At 41.2% G+C, this 27804-nt stretch overlaps 2 protein-coding genes across 2 annotated transcripts in view; one reads left to right on the plus strand and one right to left on the minus strand.

Annotated features, from left to right (window-relative positions):
- The window catches only part of LOC113544945 (WD repeat-containing protein 70), a 38180-nt gene extending 25350 nt beyond the window's left edge, over positions 1 to 12830 (plus strand). The window contains exons 14-18 of the mRNA XM_026944037.3: positions 5949 to 6049; positions 6802 to 6881; positions 7943 to 8059; positions 8649 to 8811; positions 12387 to 12830. Of these exons, the coding sequence (XP_026799838.3) occupies positions 5949 to 6049; positions 6802 to 6881; positions 7943 to 8059; positions 8649 to 8811; positions 12387 to 12474 (549 nt within the window). The 3' untranslated portion in view covers positions 12475 to 12830. The remainder of the gene's footprint in view (positions 1 to 5948; positions 6050 to 6801; positions 6882 to 7942; positions 8060 to 8648; positions 8812 to 12386) is intronic.
- Positions 12831 to 17619: 4789 nt separating this feature from the next.
- Positions 17620 to 22769, minus strand: gdnfa (glial cell derived neurotrophic factor a). Its single transcript, XM_026943685.3, has 3 exons — positions 22565 to 22769; positions 21197 to 21418; positions 17620 to 18736 (listed from the first exon to the last, which is right to left on the minus strand). Exons 2-3 carry the CDS (start codon positions 21390 to 21392, stop codon positions 18198 to 18200), a joined length of 735 nt encoding a protein of 244 aa, XP_026799486.1. The 5' UTR covers positions 21393 to 21418; positions 22565 to 22769; the 3' UTR covers positions 17620 to 18197.
- Between the last annotated feature and the right edge of the window lie 5035 nt (positions 22770 to 27804).

Raw genomic sequence — 27804 nt, forward strand, 5'->3', positions numbered from 1 at the left:
TCACCAGTGTTTTTTTTTTCCTTCTTCTCTTCTCTTCTTTTCTTTTCTCTTCTCTTCTGATTTTCGCGAAAATAACCTTTTCAAAACTTTTGATGTTTGTTTAAACATATTATGCGCCAGCCAACCTTGACGCATTTTGTATAGGAACTTGGTATTTTACAAGTTATCACTCAAAAATGCGTAATAGCAGTCTTTTTTTTCCCCCCCTGTAAAGTGGGAAATGATCCAATCAACACAGTAATCTGGAATGATTGACAGTTGTGCATGTCTTTTGAACTCTCCAGTATTAACAGACACACTGGAAACCCCGCCCCCTTCCCCCATCTCACATTAGTAATCTTGTCTCTTCTTGATTTTCCTGCTTGAAAGATTTGCTGGCGTAGTGCCCTTGCGTTGGGTCGAAGTAAATGGACAATGTTTTGAGTTCATTATTGTAAAATAAAAATATTGTAATTGTAATGAGAGACTATGGCTACAGGTACGGAAAAGTGGAACCTGCCAGGGGTTCGCACACTATATTTTCCATGGATGTTATTAATGCGCATACTTGTTATACATTATACGTTAGTTGTTGCTTTTTGAGACTGGGCAACGCGTTGGAGATTTGACTAGCTAGCTAATGAATTTATGAAGTATTTAGAAGTACAAAAATTTCACTTCATGCTAGCTGTTACAGCTGCCAGGAGATTGATGTAATTTAGCTTTGCGTTTTTTTAAAAATATTTTTTATCAGTAATATACAAATGTATTTACATTTATATTTAACATTCAGTAGTTAATAAAATACTTGGGATCAGGTTAAGATGCTTTATTCTTTATGAATGATTAAGCAGCCTTGACGTTGCTTATTTATGTATTTTATAATATCTAAATACTGAAGACATAAGTGATCATTTCTTTTAGTAATTTGGAAGTAAGCACTGAAAGATTAAATGCTTAATGCAAGGGCTGAGCTTTACCCCACTGAATTCTCAATCAATTTAACTTTTCAAGAAAGAGAAAGTGATTACTGACAGCACTTCTCAGCACTCTTCTTGAGTGTTGGTTTGAAGCAAGTGAAACATCTCTGTCAGGATCTCTCTGTGTGAACGATTGGGTGAAAATCTCAAAAGCGTGTGCTATGAATGTCTCTCGAGGGCTCCCTTGGCCATCCGTGATGGAATGCGCTCTTGAGGAGATTTGTCATGGGAGCGCTTCTTGGATTTAGATTTCCCCGTCACTTCTTCTCTAGTCATAACACTGCGGCCTGAAGAGGCCCTGAAAGCTCTTCCCTCCATCTGGCTCTCCATCTTAAACATCTTCACTGCGATGGTGGGAACCTGTCTTGCTTTCTGGCTCTCCAAACCCGACAGCTTTAACATCAGTAAAAAGAATAGAGCGCAGAAGGGCGTTCCCTTTATGTTCTTTATCTGAGGAATGGGCTCTACAGTCGTGTAAATGCTCGTGGATCTCTCAGAGGTCCCTGTGAGTTATTTATCGGATGATTTGCCCTGGCGCGACCTTGACGAGCTCGCTATTTATCATGTTTATCCAAGGTTCTCGGCGGGACAGCTGAAGAATTTAAGTGCCGTCTCTTTATGAAGTGGTGCGCCAGGCTTGTGAAAGGAAAGGCCACCAATCATACGGGTGTAAACATTCGACATAACCCCACAGCGGGGTCGTGCTCTGGGTAGGGAGGTGGGTGGCAGCAACACATTTTCAGGATGGTTTGAGTAAATATGCTCTTGGCTGAGGAGACATTTTCCTGAGGTGTGAAATCGGGCGAGACATCCAATTCTTCACCAGGGTTCAAGAGCTGTGTAGGATGAGTGTTTGCAGTAAGGACATCTAAAACAGAACCTCTGCTTTTTTTTTTTCCCTCAACAGTTGATATTTAAGTGCAATTAAGATTTTTGTAGATATCACTGGACACGGAGTGGAATTACACCATAAAGCCAAGTCGCCTCGAACGAAGGATTTAGCTGATGCAAAAATTATATACAGTCCAATGTAATCAAACCGCATGAACCCACTAAAAGCTTGTCCATTGCAGATTTTGTCCATTAGGACACATTGCAGGTGTGTTAGCTTTTGATGTTTGACTTCTTCGTATGTCCCAAGCATGACACAACCCAGAAGGACGGAGACGGCGTGATAAAACATTTCCTCCAGCCGCCATCGGAGCAGTATTTTGAAATATTCGTCCAAACATCACTGACAGCCTCAAACCTTTATCTGGCCTGTTTCTTCGTTTCTTTTGTTGGTTAGTGGGGTAGATGAATTCCTGAGGGTTTTTCAGGGGGCCCTAGGGGCTGGCATCCAGACCACACATTTGCCATTCTCACAGCATGTGTCACACATGCGTATTTGTTTGCATGGGCTACAGTACACAGCTCACGCTTGACAGACCTTGAACACAAATTCTACTTCTCTTTCTCTTCCCGCCTTTGATGGCAGACTTTGTGATATAGCAAAGCCTTAATCTTTGGCATGGAGTTTGAGGTGCAGCTGATTTATTTTATTTTATTTTATTTTGTTTTTGTGCAGCTCGGTTCTGTGGTTTAGCAGATCTAGCTGCAGCATTAAGGCTCCTCTTTATCCTCCTTGTGTCTGCATAGACTCCCATTATGGCACTTGTTCAGTCTGGCTCAAACCTCCAGCTAGCACGACAGCTCACGCTGTTTAGGAAAGATTCAAGATCAAAGGGGATGCCTCATTGTCCCTCTCTAATTCCAGCAAATGCTGTAATGCGTTCTGGAAAGGATCGGATTCTCACACTAGACTCTTCACACAAGAATCCTGGCAAATCCAAGCTGCTGGTTCCTCATATTGCTCCCTCATTTACTAGTGCAACAACATGGTTCTTGTATTATTTTACAATCCAGTTGGGCAGAATGTGTTGATTAATTATCTGTAAAAGCAGCTCTGAAAGTAGTGCCAGCTGTAATGCTGTCGTTTCTATAGCAACAGCTAATTCAGAGGGACTTGTCAGATGCTCCATGTAATGTAAGTCTAGTAATCTAAATTTAATTTAAAATGTAGAATTGCTGATATGGTGAATCTTTCAGTAAGGACTCTCCAGTGTCAGTTTAGTAAGTTTTCCACCACAGGAAAGTCTTCAGAACAGAGGATTTTGGTGCTTTCAAGCTTCTTGGTAACGTGAAAGGCTACATTTTTTGATTGCAAGAGAGAAAAGAGAGAGGCTGGTGAGGGAACAACTGTTTATAGCTGCTCTAACATAAGTTATAACAGGAACTAACTTGTTTTGTGGATGTTCCACAACATTAACTGTGACTAGAAATGGATAAAAAAAAGAAAATATGACATGTCGTTCCTTAATAAATTAGAAATTGTAATGGTTGACAAATTGTTGTGGAATAAAACACTTTGGGGTGTGCTGCTGTTGGAAAATAATCCACTTCGGGGTGGTAATATTCATTATCCTTCGCATCATGATTATTTTCCTGTAACAGCTCACCACCAAATGTGTTGTTCCTTATTTATAAGTGCACATGATCTAAATATCGAGATGTTCACATTACCTGATTGACGATGAACGATATTTAAAAACGTCGTGGTTTACAAACTGCAGGGACTTTAAATCTCCACTAAAGCTCCTCAGAATTAGAGCAGAACAGGTTGCCAAGGAACTCGAGCAGTTAGTGTGTGTGAGGCATCCTGCTCGCTCAGTTTGGCCAGTCTCAGCGCAGTTGTTAGCCAAAAGAGAGCAGACGTGTTGGAGAAAAGTGGCTGCCAATGGTTCAAACAGCTGATGCAGTGAGCACACAGCAGCGGCGCCACTTCCAACACACTCCCATGTTAATCAGTGTGGCCTTTTCATGTGTGTGATAAGCAGCTCTGCTGTGTGATTTAACATGTTCCCATAGCCTACTGTTTCTATTTCTGCAAAGTAGAAAAGGTGTATGTTTTTATGTCTAATTGGCACCTTTTCTATTCTGCACAACAACAACAACAATATTCTGCTTTTCCTGCTGGTTATTAGTTTGCTGTAGGAGAGACATGTGATAATTCATGCCTCATAGCACTAAATTTATGCATAATTGTAGCGTCAAAAAAGTTTCCACTATAGCTTTCCACATCATTTTACATATCACTAACTAACTGATCCAGTAAAGTTAAATGGAAGAAGTTTTGTCTTGTGTTAATAATACTAAGTACAGCTCTAAGCAGTACGTCTACCTTTGTACTTTGCACATATGGACAGTAATCTGGTATATTGCACTAACTCTTGTTTGCACTCTAGCTGATATACATACGGACAATAATCTAATGATATTCTGCTCTAGTAGAAGGTGTCCCCCCTCCATTTTCTCCACAATTTGCTGCCAATACCCACCCTCCAAAAAAGTGAAAGTGCTGTCTGCCCTCTTCCGCATACATGAGCTCACAGACGGTTATTGTCACTGTGATTGACACAGGAGAGATCCCACCCAGAGAAAGGTGAGAGAGAGGGGAAGGAAGAGCACAAGAAACCGTTTCTTCTTCTCTATACTTATCATATTACGACACTGCGATTGTCATATTTGTATTTATTTATATTTATTTTGCTGCAACAGCTCGACTTTGTACACAGCGATTCTGAAGTGGAGTAAATAGTCTGAGGAGCTTGTTGAAGCTAGCGCTCCTCCTGCTATATTTGGAGATTCAGTGCCCCGTGTTAGCCCCAGCAGAGGTGCGTTAGAGCTGCCCTGGGCTGGAACGGAATTCTCACGAGCTGCTTTTGATTAATGAGCTTGTTTAGCACTGGCTTCGAAGAGGAAGACTGTATGACACTGAGCTTATTGGTTACCATGTGGTGCCCAGTTATTCATACTTATGCTGCGTGAAGATTGCAGATGAGCACATACTGTTGCATATGCACACACACACACACACACACACACACACACACACACACACACACAGTTCTGTCGCGCATGCAGATGCACCGAAATCAAAACTTGCATGCGATCATGACATGTGACATAATCGAGTCAACATTACAAAGGGATTATTGGCATTTCTGCAAAGAAAAGTCTGTCATCATTGTAGCCATTTCTAAATAACGAAAATTAATCCATAATATGCGCAGACAGTTAAGTAAATAGGAGAATGCAGCGCACAGGTTGACCTGTAGTCCTCCACACATGGCTAGCAGACACAGCGGGATGACAATAAAGCTTTATTCTGGGTTAGGCGAGCTTAATGGAGCCAAAGAGGGCCTGAACAGCTGGACACTAAGCAGCTTTCCCCATCCACACCCCCTCTACTGCTCCTGTGGGTCTCTTCTGATCCGTACACTTTCTCTTGCACACTTTAACACTAGTACTTGTTTAGAGTAAAGCCGACTTTCTTTTCCACTCCCTCCCTTCCTCAAGTGTTTATTCTGCTCCTGTCTTTGTGCATTGCTGTGGTTTATTTTTGGAAGACTCCTATCTGTCCTATACTGTACTGTTTACTATATAAAAACGATCAATTCGTCTTCGATTTACCGTACTGCCTAATATGCGTAGTGCTTTTTTTTGTAAATATAAATATAATCCTCGGCATTGTGGTGTGTATAATTGTTCTGCTTCTCCACTCAGGCATTGTTAAAAGAAAGGAGATCATTTCTTGTTTGTGAAAAGATCACCGTAGTGCTTAAAAACTTGCTCATATTGCAGACTGTCTGTCTCACACGCACAAACACACGCACACGGTCACATCCTCCATCTGTCACACAGAGAATGTGAAATCCAGGCCTCTACCCAAAGCCCAAATATAGTCAACCGCAGCTTAGTGAGAAGGAGAATCCACTCTCACTGCTCCTCAGCAGCTCGGTGCCGCTGGCTAACGTTTTGAAGCTTTCTCATCACTGTTTTCCTCTGCGTTCTCTATATTTCCTTTTCTTGTCCCAAATGATTTTTTTTTCTTTCCCTCACTCTCCTTCCTGTTTTTTTCTCTCTCTCCATCTTTCTGTCCCTCTCCAGAGTGTGGTCCGCTGTCTCTGGCATCCGAAGCTGAACCAGATCATGGTCGGGACGGGGAACGGCCTGGCCAAAGTCTACTACGACCCAGTCAGGAGCCAGAGGTGCAGTGAGCTCCAGAGTCCCTCCTCTTCCGACTTCTTCACTACTGCACAGGGAGAATATTAGCTGTGTGTGCGTTTAGTGTGACTCAGAACAGTAATTACTCTACGCAGAGGTCACATAGAGTAGCGAGGACCGGAGCAGAGACGGACAAGTCTGAATTAACTACCGCTTGTCCCATCAGTTCCAGCTGGGAGGCTGTCGGATAGAACCGTTCATTAAACTGTCCCGTCTGAGTCCATTAGCGGTGATTACTGAGGGCAAGGACAGCAGGGCCTCACACACTGCCTGTCTGGAAAATCGATGCTCACAAGCAGTCATGTGATTTACTGATATTCCAGGATTTGTAAACATTTGAAATGGTTTTCAGCAGTTTTCCCCATATATTAGTCAGATATTATAATATTTATCATTTCTTTATCAATTGTTCTTCTTCGCATAAATCATATTGTGGCTTCTGTGTTTTTAACTTATAAGTTATGTCATATAATTCTGCTCACACAGATTCAGTGCGTTAAAAAAAAAAAACCCTAAAGAAACGCAAAGAGGAATGCCCTGGGACAAACAGAAACCCAACAAGTATTACAAATCAGATCCGAAATCATTTTTCTTTACGTAGACAGCCAGAAAAGAAAAAAATCACAGAAAATTTAAAAAAAAAAACACACTGGAACTAGATTTTGGAGGAATATAAAATAGATCCCCAGGGAAAGTGTCACTCACATGCTCCTGTTTGGGACGGTTTGTTTTTAAGGGGTGCCAAACTTTGTGTGGTGAAGAGCAAGAGGAAGGAGAAGCAGGCTGAGACGCTGACGCAGGACTACATCATCACCCGTGAGTACCCAAAACACACACACGCAAATAAATGCATGCAAATGAACATACACATTTGCACACGTTGTTTTGTGTACGTACACGTTTGCACTAACAGACTAGTCAGAGGAGTTTGTGTGGAGAATAGCGCTGCCCTTGAAAGTGTTCGTGTCTATTCTCTGCTGTCACAAGCCCATTAGTGCAGCAGTATCACGCGTGTGTATATGTGTGTGTGAGTGCTTTCCATCGGATTGCTGTTTCACGCGGCCCTTAACCCGCAAGCCATGATGCCATTAGCGTCCGTCACTCCATCCGCCACGCGCCTGGCATGAGGGCTCCAGTCAGGTCAGCGCATGCCACACACAAACCCTAAACACATCCTGACCCTCCGCCCACACGACACACACCTCGCCGTCAAAACTCTCATGTCCCTCTGTTTACCATTAAGGACATTCTCCAGTGGCCGTAGTAGCATTCAGCATTTAGCGCATGATTTAACAAGCACTGATACTCTGTGCTGTAAGCCGATAGGCTGAGCTGAGTGACGCATCGCCCGATAGCCATGGAAAATTCAAGGAGGAAAGCAGAATGATGGCCTGTTGAGGGAGAGGGAGACAGAGCGATTGAACGTGTCACCGCTAACCTCTTTGCTTAATGTAGCATGCAGGAGAAGAATTAACACTGCACAGTGACAACAGGACTCCTGAATGGAAAATCGCTTCATCTTTCCTACTCCTGATTTTTTTTTTTTTTCTCATCTCCCAACCTTCCCCCCGCCCCGTGATCCCCTGTCCACCCCTTCCTACAAACGCAAACAGAGACAAGAGTAATATGATGGTGTTTGAGACACTGTGATATCAGGAAACATTAATCAGAATTAAATAAAAACACAGCGAGCGTCGTAACTCTGCGTGGTCGCTGTGATAGAGCTCGAGGGTGTAGTACTCTGTTTACGGTTTTGTTTCTTTTTCCTAATCTTTGTTGTGCTCATGTTACTGAGTTACATAGTTGGCTTTATACATGTATATGTATTTATATGTGTGTGTGTGTGTCTCTCTCTCTCTCTCTCTCTCTTTTTTCAGCCCACGCTTTGCCAATGTTCCGCGAGGCCAGACAGCGCAGCACCAAGAAGCAGCTGGAAAAAGACCGACTGGACCCTGTGAAATCCCACAAGCCCGAGCCGCCCGTGTCCGGCCCAGGTGATGTAAAACCCCTCAGTATCTCCTGTACTCCTGGCTGCTGTTCTTAAGATCCTGGCTGCTGTGGGATCTAGACTGCAGCTCTGAGTAAACACTGTAAGATTACATTAAAGACTTGGCTGAGGACCAGGTGCGACTGGCTTTGGCTCCTTTCCTCATTTCTGTTTGAGGCAGAGACGTGGAAAGTGCAGCCCGGAGAGCGTTCTGGTTTCCTCAGCCTCTATAGCTCTGCTAAAGCTGTCAATCATACGGGCCGAGTCTCTCTCTCCTCACATCCATAAATCATCCTTTAACATGATCTCACTCAACCTCCCAACCTCTGGGAGATTCTGACCGATCGCCGAGCCTACAGCAGGTCTCAGTGTCTCCCGTGTTTAAACATAACGTAAATATACTTTCACCAAGCAGAGGATGTTTTTCTTAATGTTTACCGTGTGTGTACATGCGCGGGAGGAAGGGAGGCCCGGGTTTTCCTGACCCGTCTCACTTTACAAAGGGCATTTAAGTTGTTATTTGTATTTATACGAATGAATTTGACTTGTATGTTTTGCATCATGTTGCCTTTCCTCTCTTTGGTTTTCGCAAACAGGCAGGGGGGGTCGCGTGGCAGCCCACGGAGGCACCCTGTCATCCTACATCGTGAAGAACATCGCTCTGGACAAGACAGACGACAGCAACCCCCGCGAGGCCATCCTGCGCCACGCCAAAGAGGCCGCAGAGAACCCCTTCTGGGTCGCTCCTGCGTACAAAATGTAAGCAGCCAGTTGTTTCGTGATGAAGAGGTAAAAGCAGACAGCTTGGGATGAAAGACAGATTGGATTAGATTAGTTTAGATTAGATTAGATTAGATAGGAAAGTTTCCTTAGAAAAACATTGCAGACGCCTGACAGGCGCGAGGGCAACATGGAGCCCCTCACACACACAAGGCTATTGTCAGTGACAGGTCCTGATGTAACTAGAGGCCTGTGTGTGTGTGTGTATGAGGGAAAGATGTGTGTGTGCATGTGTGCGTGACTCAGGTCAGGTTGCACCTGCGTATCGCATCCTTGTTGTCACGCCTCGGCTGACGAATGCATGAATGTTTTAAAAAGCTGTATGTGTGTGTGTGTGTGTGTGTGTGTGTGTGTGTGTTTGCGGGACTACCTGAGACAGCTCATGTTGGAGATTGAACTGAAAAAGAAGCAAAGGTCCTCCAGAGGAAATGGAATAAACGTTTATCAGATAAATAGTGTGTTTAGCGATTATGTCGCCTTAAACGGTTTCTGATGTAAAGCTTTTCTCCACGCTGCTCACCAGTTTCAGCTTCTATCTGAATGTTAAAATGATTAAATAAATTTATTAACTCACCCCAAATCTAAGTGCATTTATATAACCTGTCCGGGCCGTACTGTTAGAGGGAAAAAACACCTTCTGACCAATCAGATTTGAGAATTCAACAACTCTGTGGTATTCATAAATCATATTTAAACTATATTATCATCTGAAGCACTTCAGATGTAAAATTCTTCTTTGCCACACCACATATGAGTCTGGATGGAGATTACTACTTTTTTTATTTTTATTTTTTTATTTTTTATTTTTTTTTTTTAAGCTGAGCAATGTACTTTGGTCTATTTTTTATAGAACAGTGGAAGAACCAAATAAAACGTTACTGAGGTTACTGAACTCGATGCAGTTGGAGCCAAGTGTGTAATTTAGGTCTATCTTAGGCCTAGTTGTAAACCTCTCACACTTGTTAAGCACATTAAGGAAGGAAATGTAGGGCATCTAGTATGTGTTGGCTGATTGACTATGTAGAATTTAATTTTGCTTAAATTAGGAAACAGTCCAGTAGAGCCGTCTGGTGATTTCTTTTTCTCTCAGGTTAACATAAAATGAGTGTCTCAGCAAGTTTCCAGCTTTAGGGAATTTTAATGGATGTCGAAGCCCTAATTTTATGTTCTGTTTACGAGTAGTGAAAAAGAAAGTGGGATGGCGGACTATTAAGCGCAGACATTTATCTCGGTTTTGTATTGACATTTTCCGTGTATGGATCACGGTAAAGACGCCACTTTTAGTTCCCTCTAGAACTGAAAAATGCTTTCTCTCCAAGTGTCGGCTGATAAGAAGCTGTCAGCCTGCTATCTCTCCATCTCTCTGTCTCTCCTCCGTCGTCTTTCCCACCACGGGATGTTTACCTGGACTGGAGCAGATGAATGAACCGACTTTCGCAGGTGGTCCGTTCAGCCGGCACACGGCGTCCACCCTGACAAGGCCTGATCAGGAACAGACAGGATCACTCGATCCTCTCTCTGTAAAGAGTGTTAGTGGGGAGATTTACACTCCCGTGCTATTGATAAATGATCTTTTTTTTTTTCACCCTGTGGGGCAGATCCCTGTGGAGTTCTCCAGATTGGATTAGTCAGAGCTGCTAGTGTTTAGAAGGTGACTTGTAATACAGGGTGAATCTTGCGTATCTACAGGTTGAGCTGCTGCATTATAGACAAGTTTGTTCAATGTACGATTACAATTATGTGTTTGTTAAAGAACATATACTTTTTATCTCTTTATAGTTACATGTAATGTCCATGAAACAAGTTAGGTCCTGATTATCATTTGTTGTAAAAACTAAAACATTAAATCCCTTAAATCCCTTTCTTTTGAAGTTAATAAGACAGAAAAAAATCATTATTACAGAGAAACTGCAAAGCCTAAATTTATCTGTCCTGAACACTTTCCTCTAGTGGGAAACTTAAAGGACCAGCTTCGCTTCTGAACGTTGCACAAATAAACCTTCTCTCTTTGCCATATTACTGAATAGGCATTTTTCTTTGCTAAATAACAGCATGTTTTTACTCTGTTTATTATTAGCCTTAGATCATGTGGAGTGTCTACTATTCAATTCCCCGTGTAAGTTGTTGCTATAGATAATGTGGAACTGGAACTATCGTCATAGCTGCTGTTATAGAAAGTTAACCTTCTGTGGTACTGTTACCATCTACAATTTTGAACATATTGTAATACACAATATCTCCCATATCTCAAATTGTATGTTTTGACATATGCAAAGGGAAATTCAAGATCACCCCATATAGGATTCATTTCCTGTCACCAAAGTTTGCATAGTCCTTTGAGTGGTCCTGTGTTTGAAACCTAGACTTGGGTCGTGATGCGTGCTTGAGCGTCGGCTTGTAACTTAATCTCCATCATTACACCGGAGTGCAGCCTTTTAGAGCTACTAGCGTTAATGACACTGTCGACACTAACGAGAGCTATTGTAGCACTTCCATGCACAAATGATCCTGTTTCTTCCTTTGTTGGCCCGCCTTAATTGCTTTCCTCAGGTGTCGTGCCAGAGAGTAGGCTGATGGAGACATACACACACATACATATACACACACACACACACACACACACCTGACCTCAGTAACCTGCCCACACAGAAATACTACCCAGCTGATACTTGAGAACCTGGAAACTGATTGCATGTCGAATACATAACTTCTCTTGTGTCGTCCATCACCGCCGTCTTTGTCTTGTGCTGTTACCTACAACGTATCTGTCCACTAACGAACCCTCGGTTCTGCTTCCACAGTAATTACTCGCACTGGTGGTCTCGGTGAACTCATCAGGGAATACTGCCGGCCCCAGCAATGGGTTGTATGGCAACAGGTCTCTGTCACGGGTTAATCAAGTGCGTCCGTGAAACGTAATTTGTTTGAAATATACAGAGCTGGTTGTGAGGTCAGTGTTGCCCTTTACAGCAGCAACAGTACTCGTAGATAAGGGAACGAGGGAACAAAACATTTGGCCTTGTAAGAGTAAGAGCCAGAGATTTCTCTGAAGCACTGGGGTTGTAGTTATCTGCGTGTAGTTCTTTTTTTCATCCTCTCTAACCAAAACTGCATCCATGCCATGACTCACCGAGGACCAGATGTTGCATTTTAATCACTGTACGGAATTGAGTGATGAGAGTAGGGGAATGGTTTAATCCCTCTCGCTCGCTATAACTCTCCCTCAATCATTCCTGCTTTCCTTTTTTTGTCGGTCTCATTTTCTCCTGCTCTGTCCCTCCAGCCCTTCATTCTTAATCTGTTTCTCCAGGGACCTTATTCAAACTCTGTTTGAAGCCTTGGCATGCCAAGAGTAACAGTAGCTCCGAGCAGTTTTTCACCACACGGCCTTTATTTCTCTAGTTCATCCATGATTTGTCGTCATTTATCAAAGCACCTACTTGTTTAGTTTTTGTTCCTTTTAACTTTCCTAATAAAAGAAAAACGCTTCGCCAGATGTGGACATACTGCCGTCATTGCTACATCCCTAATCTTTATGCTCCTTTCTTCTGCAGGACTCAGCCCGATCCCTTGTTTGCGGAGGAAGAATCCGAGGATGAGGAGGCCAGCAAGGAGCCCGAGTGGAAGAAACGCAAGATCTGAAAACTGCTTTACTCTCCTGAAATCGGTGGAGTTACCACCATGTGTATATTTTGCCATAACCATGTTCAGGACTTCATCACTTGTTTTAGTGTGTGTTTGTGTGGTATGAAAGAGAGAAAGAAATTGAATGAGTGAGAGAGAGAGAGAGAGAGAGAGCGACAGCATCAGCATCATGCAGTGCTCATGTGTAACTGATTTTCATACTAGGTAGAAGTACTGAATGTACAGAATGTTGGTTTGGATACATTTTTGTAGTAGTTTGGTTTTAAAGATTTTCACTTCGTATTTTTGTTTCATGTTGCAAAATAAACACGCAGCGTGTGTGGTCAGTGCACGCGTTTGTATTGGGAAAAGCATGGCCTGCTAAAATGTGGTTTTTTTTCCCCCAAACTCTTTGCAGAATTATTCACCTTTTTTGGTTAAGCGTAGTCAAGCTCTTTCCAAATGATGTGTGACCGTCCGTTAATTTCTCTAATAAGGGAATACAATATTTTCTCTTTCTTCTTCCGCGTTCAGAACATGCTCCACGTTTTGTCGCAGATCACTGAGCTCAGATGTTTGTGCCGAGGTGACTCCCGGCCTGTACACAAACAGGAGACTGCTGTGTCACAACAGATTCCATTCTGCTAAATCTCAAGAGCTCTGATCCATCTTTCTGTCCCTGAACCCCCTTACTACAGCCTTGGACTTTTCCACAAAATGCGCTGTCTTAGGCAGTCTAGAGGCGCTTGGTTAGCTCTTGGTGACTCACTGCGTTAAGTAAATATTTATTTTGAAATCATTTTTAGCTACTTTTCTTTTCCAGCTCATCAAAACCTACTTGTGCGGAGAGAACATTTTTTTAGCTGGCTGAGAAATATGCAGTTTTATTACAACAGCAAAATGTCAGACGTTGATTCTTTTAAAAGATGGATTCTATCAGATCTGATGTCTGAAGATTGACCCAAGATTGGTCAAAAGGACCATTGTGTACCTGTTCACACACACTTATATGTATTTTATATACATATATATATATATATATATATATATATATATGTATATATATATATATATATATATATTTGCTAATAATGGAATGGTTTTGTTTTGTGTAATTATGGCAGTGACTCTTGATCATATCTCACTTGGCCTAAATGTTGTTCCTATAAATACTTAATCTCTGATGTTCCTCTGTGTCTACTTTTAGGTCTATTGCATAATAGAGAACCAATAATAAGTGATGGATGGGGTGGCATGGGCTTGTCGGATACATGGATTGCATATTTCTGCTCATTACCACTCCGTGGAATTTACCCTCTGGCTAACCTAGCAGAACTTCAGGGTGATTTTTTTCTTTTTTTAGACGTATGATATTGACATACTATCAGTTTCAAAGGATTGTTTGACCCAACAACTCACCAAAGGACTTTCCTGGGGGCATTGCATCAATAAGGAACCGTCTCTTCCCCTTCGTCTAGCTTCTACTCAATTCATAATACTGAAGAAAAATTTAAATTATACCCAGAGCTGCAAAATTCTCCAGTTTCCAATCCCCTGAGAGTGTCACGAGAGCACGTACTAACCACAGAAACCCTCAAGAGCAGATCCCCTAACCAGAACTACGAGGAGAAAGGGTTCACTCCTGAGCCTGAAAAGCGGTAATGTGTAGTGAAGTAGCATGGCAAAGCCAGTCGTGCGGCCCAATCCTTCAGCGCCTATTCTGAGTGCTGATGTCAGCAGCTGTCCAGTCCACTCCAGTATCCGTTACTATCCATGGAATGTCGGAATGCCACACTGGGTGATGTCACGGCATAACCATGCCCACTGGGCTCACCACGCCACTTTAGTTGTGGCCCGAAGGGAGTGTTTCGGGTTTGGCAGGCCTGCCAGGATCTCTATATATCAATGGGAGCCTGTCAGCGGATTGAACCGCCTCCTTCTTGTTTTCACTTTGAGCTCAGATGGCAGGCCGTAGTATTTTTCTGCCTCAGCTACTAGCGATTATTCAGGAGAGGATGTCTTCTTGTATCACTAGATTTTGCAGAGTTCTTTTAATGGCAAATTTGCATTCACCGATGTTTCCTCTTCCTGATCAATCACAAAATATTAACACAAGATTTTTTTTTTTTCTGGTGCATCGTTCTTTCTACAATGGCTTTTCTTGGACTGGATATTCACACGGATTGTTTTAAATCTGGCATTGACTTGTTCTTGTCTTCCATGTGGGTGAAACATGAGGTTCTGAACTAGGACATAGTCCTAGATCATTTTGTTTCAGAGACTACATTCCTTTTAAACAATCAGTCAGCTGAAAATTCCTTCCAAACCCCTCAGTTGGCTTACTTAAGTCGTGCATTTCAGTTTGCAAATTTGAAAATATTGAAACATATTTCGTTGCAGCATGTGATTTACCTCCAAATCTTATATATATGTGTGTGTGTGTGTGTGTGTGTGTGTGTGTGTGTGTGTGTGTGTATATATATATATATATATATATATATATATATATATATATATATATATATATATATATATATATATATATATAGCCAGTTACATCAGCTCTCTAAAAATAGAAAGTACTAAGAGCCTAAAAAAGTACTCCAGCTTTAATATTTAATATGAACTGGAATAGAAGTACACAATTTTGTACCTGTCAGGAAGTTGACTGGTGCATTTTGGAGGAAATCAGAAAGTAATGATTGGTTAAGAGGAATGTTGTTTCAGAAAAAAGACCTGCATAAAGAAATCAGGTTCACCAGTTAGTGACCAATTTTTCCACAGACACAGCAAACCTTTTTAGGAACTGGCTCACTGGTTTGTAAACCAAGCCATTATGTAATCAGATTATAACAGCACCAATGCTAGTACCATGTCTGTGGAAAAGCGCCAATGGAGGCCAGCTGTAAGGTTGAGGAGACTTGGTGCAACATTTAAGCTCCGCTTCACAGCACATCTTTTTACTCCGAGCCAAATCCCCTCAGCTTGGTGGAAACATTTCCTCCAAGTGCCCAGATTTACTGCGTGTCGTTGCAACCCGTGATTGTTTACTGTACAATCCTGAGCCTGCGTTTAGGAATGTAGAACAGATTTCTACTGCCTAATCTATTCGAACAGCCCCGAGTCACTCTACAGCTCAAAACCCACTGAGGGACTGCACTGAGACTCTTCCTCTCTTCTCTTCAACTCGTTCTGTCTGTGTTGACATTTATCTGGTTATAAAAATGACCATAAATCATCTGCAAACATGGTCAGCATATGAAGAAGTTCCAAAATATTACTCACATTTTTTAATATCCTGAAGCTTTGTATTATTTGTGGATATGATCTTATTGATTTCTTCAGACATTTAAGTGATAGAAACAAGTTTTATTCTGTAAAAAGTTACAAAATGAATATTGTACAAAAATAAAGTCTGTAGAGAGCTTTGGTTTAGTAACACAAAACAAGTAAGACAAGGGTTTTTTTTCACAGGACTGAAAATACACTGCAGGGTGGAATTGGTAAAGTCAGCTTTCCTCTCATATTCTTACTGGAACTTGTTTTCACCACATTTTTTTTCAAAGTTAATTTGCATGTATACACTTTTTTCAGGCTTTGTAAAAAAAAAAAGCTTCCACAAACATAGTCACAACAATAGGACGTTTAACCGTTGAATAAAGCATCGTACACCAGGACAGAGGATTACAGGACACAACATAGACACAGGTGTGTGTGATGGAGCCACGGGGCTGAGCTATTAAACGCACTGTATCACTTCCCTCATTTGAAAATGGTTTACGTATAATTTAGCTAATCATAATCGAGCAGTTAAATGGAGGGACTTGTGATTTGAGGAGGATTATGGTTGGATTCCATGTTGAACAGAACATCTGAATTGTGTGGATTTTTTGAGCTCTGTGTTTGTTGTTTGCACGAGACCTGGTTTTGCACTGTAATCCGTGGAAATATTGTGCCATTCCCATAGGGCCTTTCCATGTGGCAGTGAGTTACAGTATCGAGAACAAAATCAGTCCTCTCATCCCATGACGTACACATCACCAGCTGTTTCTGGTAGTGTGTGTGACTCTTCGTGAAAGCCCTGTTTCAGTGTTTGTGTGTAAGTTTGGATCTGGACTTTGTACTACGCCTGTCCTGCTTTTCAGGCATGTGGTGGGATACAAAGTGGCTCAACTTTCCTTTAATGAGGTTTGTTTCCGTTTACCTGAGAAATCCAGACAAAAATCTTGGTTTGAAACGCTACAGTGACATGCCAGATTTAAACTGTTGTGGAACATTTTTTTTAGAGCACAAGACCTATTGGAAGAGTTTGAGGCACTTTGTGAGGAACGTCAAGGACGTCCACCACATCATTACCTTTCTGTCTAATGGGATGTGGATTTCAACTTTCGACTAGGAAGGATGTTTTCTGTTTGTGATGATGCGTCTCCATGGGGCACAGCATAGTTAGAAACCTTTGCTGTAGTGACTTTATTATGGTTGAAAATAAACACTGGGCAAGGGCTGTATTTTCTCTCACAAACAGATAATTGGTTTAGAGAGCAGTTGGAAGACTGATGTTAACGTTTTTTCCCCAAACTGCTCTGATTGAGTAAACACGATACTGGTCTACCACAGACCTAGCATTTTAATTTAGACAATTTTTTTTTTTTCAGTGGTGCCAGATATAGCGAGGTGTTAGATGTGTGTGTCTTTCAAACTACGATGCCAGTTTTTCAGTGGTTATGGGGTTTTTTGTTTCAAAGCATAATTGGTCCACTTGTCTTTGTTTTTTTTTTTTTTTTTTTTTTTTAAATGAGGTTGGACCGTACAGTTTCTCTAAACCAAGTGGGTAGAGACACTAATGTACCAATGTCCTAAAATGAGTAAGTGATTATTTTCCAGCCTAGGTAAATCGTGAGCCTAGATTATCGCATCATCTGCTTTTTCTTAAAAACGCATGCTCCACTTTGGCACCATCCAAGGTGAAGAGGGGAAAAAAGCTTCACAAATAAATAAGGAAAAACACTCTAATACAATGGATTGCAATAAATAACAATAAGTTAATTAAATTTCAATAAATACATTTTTCCATATAGACTATATATATATATATATATATATATATATATATATATATATATATATATATATATATATATATATATATAAAACTTTCTGAATATTAAACATTTTTTGTGACGAGTCTGTTCTGACTGCGGGATGAGTCTGGGTTGTGAGATGGATGCTCTGCCTAGTCCACATAGGCATATTCAGCTATTTCTTCAGAAGGGCTTCAGATAAAGATCCACAATTCTGTACTGTCCACAGCCTCCTTCATGCAGACACCCCTTGCACCCATCTCTAGGACTTCCACACAGCCGAAGTTATAGTTTGTGTATACCCAGACTGGCGGGTTGCGATTTTTCTGTGACTTGCTGATGGAGTATGTTATTGTTGCCACTTAGACAGCATTTACATTTCAATCCCTGCTTAGAATACTCTGACATGGTTTTGTAACAGTGAATACTGAGGCGTTGCTTCTGTCGCTGAAGTACTTTTCCTGAAGTTTTTCTGACATTAAATCTTACTCCTTCGATTCTCATTGTGCACCCCTCTGTGCAGAATAAACAATGACACACTCGAGACCTGCACTTTTCCTCCGAGAAGCAGCATTTGTCTCTGCACTGGCTTCATGCCCTCTGGAGTGCGAGACTTCTGTATTTTGTCCAAGTGTCTTTTCGCTTGCCCAAGCGCACAAATCAGACGCAGGCGCACTTCTTGGCGGAATGCTTCTTTAGAGTGTGGTACTCCAAACTGTCATCCAAGAACGAGAGGTCGTCATCGAATGCTATGGGTCGACAGCAGGTCTGAGAAGGTGACTCTTTGTCCAGCTTCTTATTTTGGGTGAGGTTGTTGAGGATCTTGTCGTAGTTGGTCTCTGAATCGTAACAGGGACCACTGCAGTACCTAAATATCAACTCCTCTTTGGTCCGGTAACCTAACCCCAGGTCCGTCACGTTGAGGTGGATCTCTTTAAGAAGGCACCCGCGCCCTTGACCTTTGATCAGTTCATCCCGATTCCCTTTACCCCCTCTGCCTCCACCTCGTGCTCGACCTTTCTTCCTTTCTCCTCGTCCTTTCGCTCCTCTGTCTGTGTTTGCTGCTCCTCTATGCCTCGCTTTTTCTTTCCCCCTGCCCTCAGAGTCCATCTCAGGAGACCGCCGCAGTCTGCCAATGGTCGCTGCAATGAAGTCCATTACATCATCAAACTGGTCTGGGTGCAGTCCATTGATGTCATCTTTTAACAGATAAAACAAGAGAAATCATCATAAGTCATGCCCTGGAATTAGGTGTGTTTACACTGTGTCTACATGGGTACATTTTTCTATAAGGAGCAATGGTGCAATGTGATAAGCAGTTGCTCATTTTGGCTCAACTTGGGTTATGACATTGAGGTACAGCAGAATACATCTGTTCAACCACAAACTCAAAACATATGCACTGTCTTGCACTTGAACAGAGAGGAGAAAAATGTAGCATCCTTTGATCTACATGTAATACACAATGATTTCATTATAGAAGGAACTCCGTGAAGTTCCCTCCCTCACATGTCCACCAAACAGACTGCATTATGGCATCTGGAAAAGCTCTCCTGAGGCTATAATAGGTATTTTTTGAAGCTAATTTTATTACGATTCAACGAGTAATTAAATCAAAACAAAGCGACAGCCCTTAAAATTCCATTAAGGTCCACCCTGAGTCAGGTAAGTCGAGGTAAAGAATGGTTTATTGGAAACAGGCAAGTCGCGGTACGGAAGGGTTTACTGGAGACAGGTAAGTCAGGCGATGGAAGGTTTTACTGGTCCCAGGTAGGTCAAGGCAAGGGAGAGTTTAATGGAGCCAGCTAATTCAAGTTAAGTTGGGGACGGGTTTACTGGAGCCAGGTAAGTCAAGTTAAGTTGGGGACGGGTTTACTGGAGCCAGGTAAGTCAAGGTTTGGAAGGGTTTATTGGAGCCAGGTAGTTCAAGGTAAGGAAGGGTTTACTGGAGCCAGGTAGGTCAAGGTAAGGAAGGGTTTATTCGAGCCAGGTAGGTCAAGGTAAGGAAGGGTTTACTGGAGCCAGGTAAGTTGAGATAAGGAAGCGTTTACTAAGTTTACTAAGAGTTTACTAAGAGTTACTTAGGTAAGTCAAGGTAAGTTAAGAAAGGGTTTATTGGAAAAAGGCATGTCAGGATATTTGAGTAAAGGTTTAAGGAGCATGCAAATTTGAGTAAAGGTTTAAGGAGCATGTGGTGGGTGTGATAAGACTTATAATTCTTAATGTACTGGGATTATCCTTTTTACTTATTCACTGTTTGTAGTGAGCAGACTGGTTTTGCCCTCAGACAGGTGGAGCTGTCTGAATTTCATTAACTGTCACCTGTAGGTCCTGCAGCCAGAAGTGTTATACAATCCGTGTTAATGCCTGGCTGACTGGCTCCGTACAACAGTATCAGGTGTGATCGTGAACACTGTTTATATACACACTGCCCTTTGACAAAAAGGACTGTCTTTCGTTGGCCAGAATGACAGGGCTACGATGCCCAGGGACATGCAAAAGCCGAGCTGTTTACAACTGGCCTTCTAGAGTTGCACACTAATTCTGAGGCACTGTAACATGGTCGGCTGTGCATCAAACCACTGAATTGATTTAGTTAGCCTACTTTAGCAAGAGGTTTGGTTTCAATATATTGGTGTATTGAAATCCAAAGAGGATAACCAGACATTCATAACGGCATTTAAATGGACACTGTTCCAGCCGTAGATGCCACAGTGCGTCACTAAACGTTGGAATGGCATTAAAAGATGCTGTTCTTAAGATAAGAGGTGGAGCATTTAGCAAGACGTGACTCACTTAGCATTCCATACCTTATCTAGAAAATTTGCAGGTTTACTACTGTGTAAAGACAAGCCAGTGTCATCTTTAGTTAAACAAATGAAGATGCCTCCCACATAGCTGTTGAAATGGTCATAAACACAATGAAAGGATGAGTCTGTTGCCTAAAACGTCCATCGTCTACGAAACCTTTCCCCACAGACACACATTTATCTAGGTTCTCAGCAGTATTGTGGTTATGGACATGGGTATTTTATAGTAAACACATTCTCATTTACTGAACAAAGCACTAATGAGGACCAACCATTCAAGGAAGGAATGTCTTTTTGGCTGTCGCTGTGCCTCCTGACCTCTCCTGTCGTCTTCGAAAAGTCATTATCGTGTTGCGGAATGTCAGATACTAATTAAACCGTCTCTGACCATTGTGTACAGAGTAGGGCTTCACAAAATGCTGAAAAATACGATTACATACCTCTACTAAGAGAAATCATTTCTAAGTGGTTTCTGCTAAATAGTTGCTAACCATAGTGGTTTACAAGCTCTAGTTTCCCTGCAACCACATTTGGACAGCAGTCTTTTGGCAGTTGTGTCATTGTGGGACAATTTTGCATGATCATCCATGGCACAACAAGAATGGCTTAATATAATTTTCGCTTGGGAAAATAAACTGTTTGACAAACACGTACTGACAGGATGATTCAATCCAATGCTGTAACAAGATATCATACTGATATCTGTATTTTTTTTTTTTTTTGTTTTGTCCAGCTGGAAAAAATAAGGGAATGTCTCACAATAATACATAAGTACATGGTCATCATATTAAGCACTATTCAGTGTGTTTTTGATAGAGAAATCCCAGCTCTTTTAGGGCACTGACTTACATTGTTCTTCCATGGAGGCTTGTTTCAGACTGGCTGTTTCGAGACGGGAGTTTATGACTGGGTCCAGGACGAGAAGCTCACTGTGACGCTCGGCTTGAGGAGCTCTCTTGGAAGGCTGCAGCTTGTTGAAGAGAGGGCGAGCGGATACGGAGCTCAGGAGCAACAAACACGTAGCTAGAACATCCCATAACTTCATTTTAGACTCAGTTCCTATGGAAGGAGCTGCAACGAAACAGAGATAGGTCTGACGGTTATACAGTCGCTGACCTCACATGAATGCACACGAGTAAGTCACACGGTGAGGAATTCTTTCCATTCCTCTTCTGGCGATAATGCAATCAATAAGTATTGAGTAAGTTGATGTATGTAATTTGTGCACTGTGGGGTTTGGGGAACAGTAACCACAATATTTGTGTTATATTATGTTGGAGTCTTCCCTTCTGTCCTGTTTCATTTTTTTTTTAAATTGCTTCAAACATTGCTAAATACATGATTCAAAACATGCTCCAGAATATTCACACTAAATCAAATGAAAAGTGAGTTAGTGGCTCAAATCCCAAACATTCTTTAAAATGTTATGGATTTAAAGCATCTTCATTCCAGATGCATTATTTATAACTTCTCAGAAAAATGCAGTACTGTTTCTGCACAATTTCAGTTAATGCTAAACAGATTTTTGTCAATACATGCAGAGGAGAAAATGCAATGTGGCAGAGCAACTTCTGTTCCTTATTTACAGTTCCAGCCTTCAGCAGAAGCACACTTCATATAGCTTTATAAAGGAAATATGAAATTGCTGATTAAAAATGCTTTTTAGATATTTTTTTTATCTAAAAAAAATATGGCTGGAATGGCCAGATGTAAATGTAGAGCTTGGGGGAAAAAATACTTGTATGACAGTTTTGGTTGATTTGTTACATGATTGTTGATTGAAATATCAGATGCATGTGGTAAATATATATATTGTCAGTATGAGATTTGATTGCATTGGAAGCAAAAAAAAAAAAAAGGCTAAACAGCCAAATGTTTGGAGAAATGACACTGAGAATTAGACTTATGTGAGAAGTTAAATGCAAATATGGTTGAACAGGATGCATAACAAACCCCAGGGCTGCATGTGAGGGTATGACCCAAAGTCCCAGCAGTGACTGAGATGTTTTCAGATGTAGAGAAGCATGCAGCCTGGTGCCACGAACACAAATAACACCGCACAACTTCTGCACTCACAGCACCACACGCGTAATGCGCGATACTGGTGATCTGGGTTTCTGTGCATTCATCTAAACAAGCTCTAAAATCGGATCCATGCAAATTTGAATTAATTTCTGCATAATTTTTTTTTTAATATATACAGCTGTTCTGACTCACCTTAAATTGGGCCCATGCAGACCTGCAGTTCACACATAAACGCAGTTCCAGATGGCTCGGGTGGCATTGAAGGATCCAAAATGCTTCAGAGTGAGTGTATCCGTGAGGGGTTCCCCCAGAAATATTGCCGTTCCTCATCCATTTATCCACAATATCCAAGTGAAGTCCGTCGTGTTTGTGTGTTTGTGTCTTTTACAGAGAAGTCTTATCTGTGCGCACGGAGGCGCGCGATAACCGGATGCTGCTGAGCTCCGTGCCGGTAATTTGAGAGAAATCCACCATCACCGAGTGCCAAAAGCCAAATGAAGACATCAGGGCTCTCCGAGCTGGCGTCGGATCAGTCTACTGTTTACTTCTGTGCGCTGCACATCTTCTCCGCCGAAAGAGCGAAACGGGCATCCTGCGCTCAGGGTCACAAATTCAAGTAAATTCCTCCTCGTGTGAGCTTGAGACGCACAGCCGCAGCGCATTTCATGTCTTCCGTCGCAGTTGCGATATTCCCGCGTTCATCAGATCCCCTGTCTGCTCTCAACGCTGATGCGCCTTTACGCGTGAAGCTGTGCCACTGATCGCATGCGCTTTAAATAGATTAATGGCTCTGACGTTTCTCGAAGTCCGCCCTCCCGCCTTAAATCATACCACAAGCCACTAGAGCAGCGCGATATGGTGTCTGTTCATCGATATCGCGATATTTTTTTGTTGTTGTAAGACTGGTATCAGTGAACGCTGCACTATCCGGAATGAGAATGAGTCCCTGTTGCAGAAGAGCCGCACTCTCAGAAATCAAGGCACCAAACTGTACTGTTCCTTTTTGCTGGACTGGAACCAGCAAGGTGCAAAGGTATACTAAAGGTAGAAACCTTGCACCTTGCTGGTTCCAGTCCAACATAAAGGAAAAGTACAGTTTGGTGCCTTTTACATACCTCTAATATACCTTTGTACCTTTATTTAGACTTTAGATTAAACTCAAGGCAAATTAATTTACAAAGCACATCTCATACACAAGGCAATTATAACCACAGTGCTTTACAAATCCAATAAACGAATATATAGACCAAAAGTAAATGTAAAAAACAATTTAAATTAAATTAAAGCTTAGGTTAAAGTCCAGTTTAAAAGTAGGAATACTTAAGAGGAAAAAAAAGATAACAAAGCAAGTGCATTCCAGTCCCTGAATACAGTGCAGCTAAAGTCCTGTACTGTCCCTGAGAGCGAACCTCACACGCTTAACTGTAAATATGATGGAACAGGAAAGTTTTCAGTCTCCATTTAAAGTCGTGCCACTTCTGAGGCTCTCTGACAGCCAGTTCCATCTAAAAGCAGCATAAGAGCTGCTTTAAATTTACATCAGTGGTCCTTAATCTCCAAGTATGTACCTTAAATTATTTTTAAAAGTGTACTATATTCACATTTCCAGGTGAAATTATACATACATACATACTAAATGTACGTAAATGGTACCATCAGGTTTTGTACAAAATTTGTAACTTTAGTATGTCTCTTTATCTGGGAACCTAAAAGTAATTTCACATTAGACCTTAAAAGCTAATTAAAGGTAAACAACATGCAATGTCCTAGGTAAAAGATGAATGTAAAAAGTACCTGATGGTACTATGACAGAAAGAAGGAATAATGCACTGTGGTACTTATGTTTTTTTGAGCATGTACATTGCCTGTCAAAAGTTTTTGAACAGCTGGGGTTAGATGGTATTGTATATATTGTAACATATATATGTTATGTGATCAAGATGTACGCCTTTTCCAGTCAGATTTAAATAAATGTTACACAGAGTTATGCAAAATTAAGCCCATTGCTTGAATCTACAGAGTGTCTCAAAAGTCTCCATACATAGGAGAATATGTTTGCCAGCACCATGTCAGTTGTGCCTTCATCAGTGGATGTTCATGGACGTCCGCTTCCAGTCTTTTTGAATTTTTTAATAAGTTTGGCAACAGTGTCGTGTGTGATGTGCTTGCCATGTTTCCTGTTAAAGTCCTTCTCAGAGTTGCGACAGCTTCCCGATCCAGCCATGAGAATGATTTCAATACGTTCTTCTTTTGTCAAAGGCATTCTTAAAGGCTATCTGAACACACACACACACACACACACACACACACACACACACACACACATGTATATATATAAACTAAGTATGAAAGATTTTGGAAGAAATTTTGCTAAAAAGTGTGAATTTCCCCTACATATGGAGACTTTTGTATATATTTCAAGGCAGCTCTTTTCGCGATTCTGTAATTTGTCCTTATTGTGGCGCTCCACTGTAACAGAAATTAACCATAGATCTCTGAAAATATAAGATCACAAAAATGTGTACATTTCACCTGAACCAAAATTTTAATCTATGTTCATAGATAGAAAAAGGAACAATACTGAATTTTGGTCTAAAAGCCTACTGCCAAGATCTGAACCAAAGAAATCATTTTTATATAATCACAAACAGTGTACTGTGTATGCAGACAGCTAACCCATATCCAAGATTTCCCCTCACAGTTGGTGTTTTGATGATGGTGGTGGAGGACGTAGGTGTTCAGTTGGGTTGCGGTGAGTGTGAAGGCCATGGCATATGATTTACATCATCTTCACACTCACCAAACCATTCAGTAAACCCTCAGATGCCCTGTGGATGGGGCGGAGTCAATCCGGAAGAGACCACGCCCATCGAGAGAAATGTTTCATCATAGGGTAAAGGTGATCCATCAGAAGAACTTTGATTTGATTGATTTGCAGTGATGAGTACCGCTAAGGGGACAAGTGGACACGAATGATGCCAGCACTAGAAATAAACGACCCCCCTACACTGCACAACGGAGCCACCATTTTGTCACCCGTCTCTGTGGTGTGAACTGAATTGAACTGCAGATCAATCAATAAATATAACATGACCCAGGCCATAATTCTTAACTCTACGTGAATTACACCTATCATCTGTGAAATACGGCGTTCGACTGCAAGGTGTTTAGTGTCACAAATAGCTGTTGGGGATTACACTGATGACAAGAGCCAGTAAGGCAACACTGCTCCTTCTGTTACTGCTGTTTGGCACCTGAGGAGCTCCGACCATTCTGTAGGTAATGCAACACCGCCAGCTGCCTTTTGATCTTTTCCTGAAGTTCTGTACTTAGCCATTTATATTCTGGACCACTTAGTTATATATAAATTAGGGGTGTAATGCAATGCCTGTATCTGTATCTGTTTAGTGCTCCAAATATTCATATCTGTATCTGTATTCAAAACACAAAGTGGGTGTGGCCTAAACTGGAAGGGTGTTTCTTATCGTTCTTTGTGACTTCTTCTTCTTCTTTATATATATATATATATATATATATATATATATATATATATATATATATATATATATATATATATATATATATATCGTGTCCCAGTCACGTTGCATAACTCTAATCCCAACCCGGATACCATGTGAACATTTCTGTGAACATTTCTGGCAAACTTTCTTATCGCCTCCTATTTGTATCTGTATTTGTTTAGAACACATTATCTGTTAAATCCAAATAATGTATTCTTTTTTGGTTACATCCCTAATCTAAACTTGACATGACAGTATTTCGACAAGAAGGGACGAAAACATCCCCCTCACTAAACTGGTTTCATTGTGGGTGCTGGATGGATGGTTTACTATTCAATTGTCTCAAGTCCTCAAGGACGACACTTGCCTTGTTCGGCTTTCAGTAGGAATTAAGGTGAACATCTCTGAAGCACGTAACTCGGCTTGCATTCTAATGCAGGTCTTTATTTAGTCTTTCAGTCTGGGGGTGGGTCTGTGACCTGGGCTTACAGCAATTATGCTGTGCATTCATGTCGCGTATGTTTCTTTACTCAGTGTAACACAGGGCTTTATAATGATGTCACCTAAATATGTGAGGGAAAATATTTGTAGATCTTATGGAATTATCTGGATTTCTGAATGAATGGCTCTTAACCTGTGATCCGATCTTCTTTAAGAACATCTGTCATTTTTATCAAACCAATGATTTAAACTGTCAGCATTTGCTAGTAAACAGAACCTTATTTATTGACAATAGCCTCCAAATTCTTTAAGAAGCTGTTTCTGATTAGTGTTTCAGGCATTTTAATCCATTCATTTGTTACAAAACTGTTTTTGTTCATGTATATTTTGGGGTTCTCTTGTTTGAGTAGTCTGCCTCAGAACCAGTTATAGCGTTTCAACAGCATTGAGGTCAGTGGCCAAAATATCTTCTGTTTAAGTAAATAGCTCCTCATGTTTACTCTTGTGTTTTGGATTATTGTCACATTGCATAAGTTGTAGATCGTAGACAGATGCCCTGACATGATGCTGTGGAGTTTCCTGATATGACTTTATTGGTGTTTATTGGTGACTCAGTGAGGCGAGCCTTCCAGATACTGAGGAATCAAAGCAGTCTCACAATGTTTTACTCCCATTGCCAGGTTTTGTTGTTGCTATGCAGTGTTTTGTTTAGTTCAGATATGTATATAGTGGCTGCCTGAGAAATCCTTCACATGGTGAAATTTGTCCTCTTTCCTGAAATGATGTTTTTTTCTTTTGCATGTACATCAATCACAAGTAAATGTATTCATGCAGGAATTCAATCAACCAATGATGTGGCAGCAGAGCAATGCATAAAGTCATGCAGATACAGGTCAAGAGCTTCAGTTAATATTCACATCAAGCAAAAGATTAATCAAAACTGGACAGTTGAAGATTGGAAAAATGTCGCTTGGTCTTTTTCCATTCTTCAATTTTCCAGTTATGGTGAGTCTGTACCCCCTGTTCTTGGTTGAGTGAACCCTGATGTGGTCTTCAAGGTTCAGTGTGATCTGAGATGCTTTTCTGCTCACCACAGTTGTAAAGAGTGGTGATTTCAGTTCTTGTAGGCTTCCTGCTCTTGACCTGTTATCTGCATGATTTTATGCATTGCGTTGCTGGAACATGATTGACTGATTAGTTAATTGCATAAATGAGCAGGCGTACAGAAATTCCTATTAAAGCAGCTATTGAGAGTATAGATTGACAGTATATAGGTATGAACGTTCAAAGTTCAACTTGTGTGTCATCTCTCTACGCAACATTGTTCTCATGGTGCTTTCTAGTAGGCTGTCTGGATGGACAACATTTTCTTTTAGAAAGCAGCGGTTTCCTGTGTGGTAACCTCCCATAAACACGGCTCTTCTTGTTTTTCTTTTGGCTCACTCATGAATATAAAGATTATCAGATTAT

Source organism: Pangasianodon hypophthalmus, chromosome 17 (genome assembly GCF_027358585.1).
Source record: "Pangasianodon hypophthalmus isolate fPanHyp1 chromosome 17, fPanHyp1.pri, whole genome shotgun sequence".
Taxonomy (NCBI): domain Eukaryota; kingdom Metazoa; phylum Chordata; class Actinopteri; order Siluriformes; family Pangasiidae; genus Pangasianodon; species Pangasianodon hypophthalmus.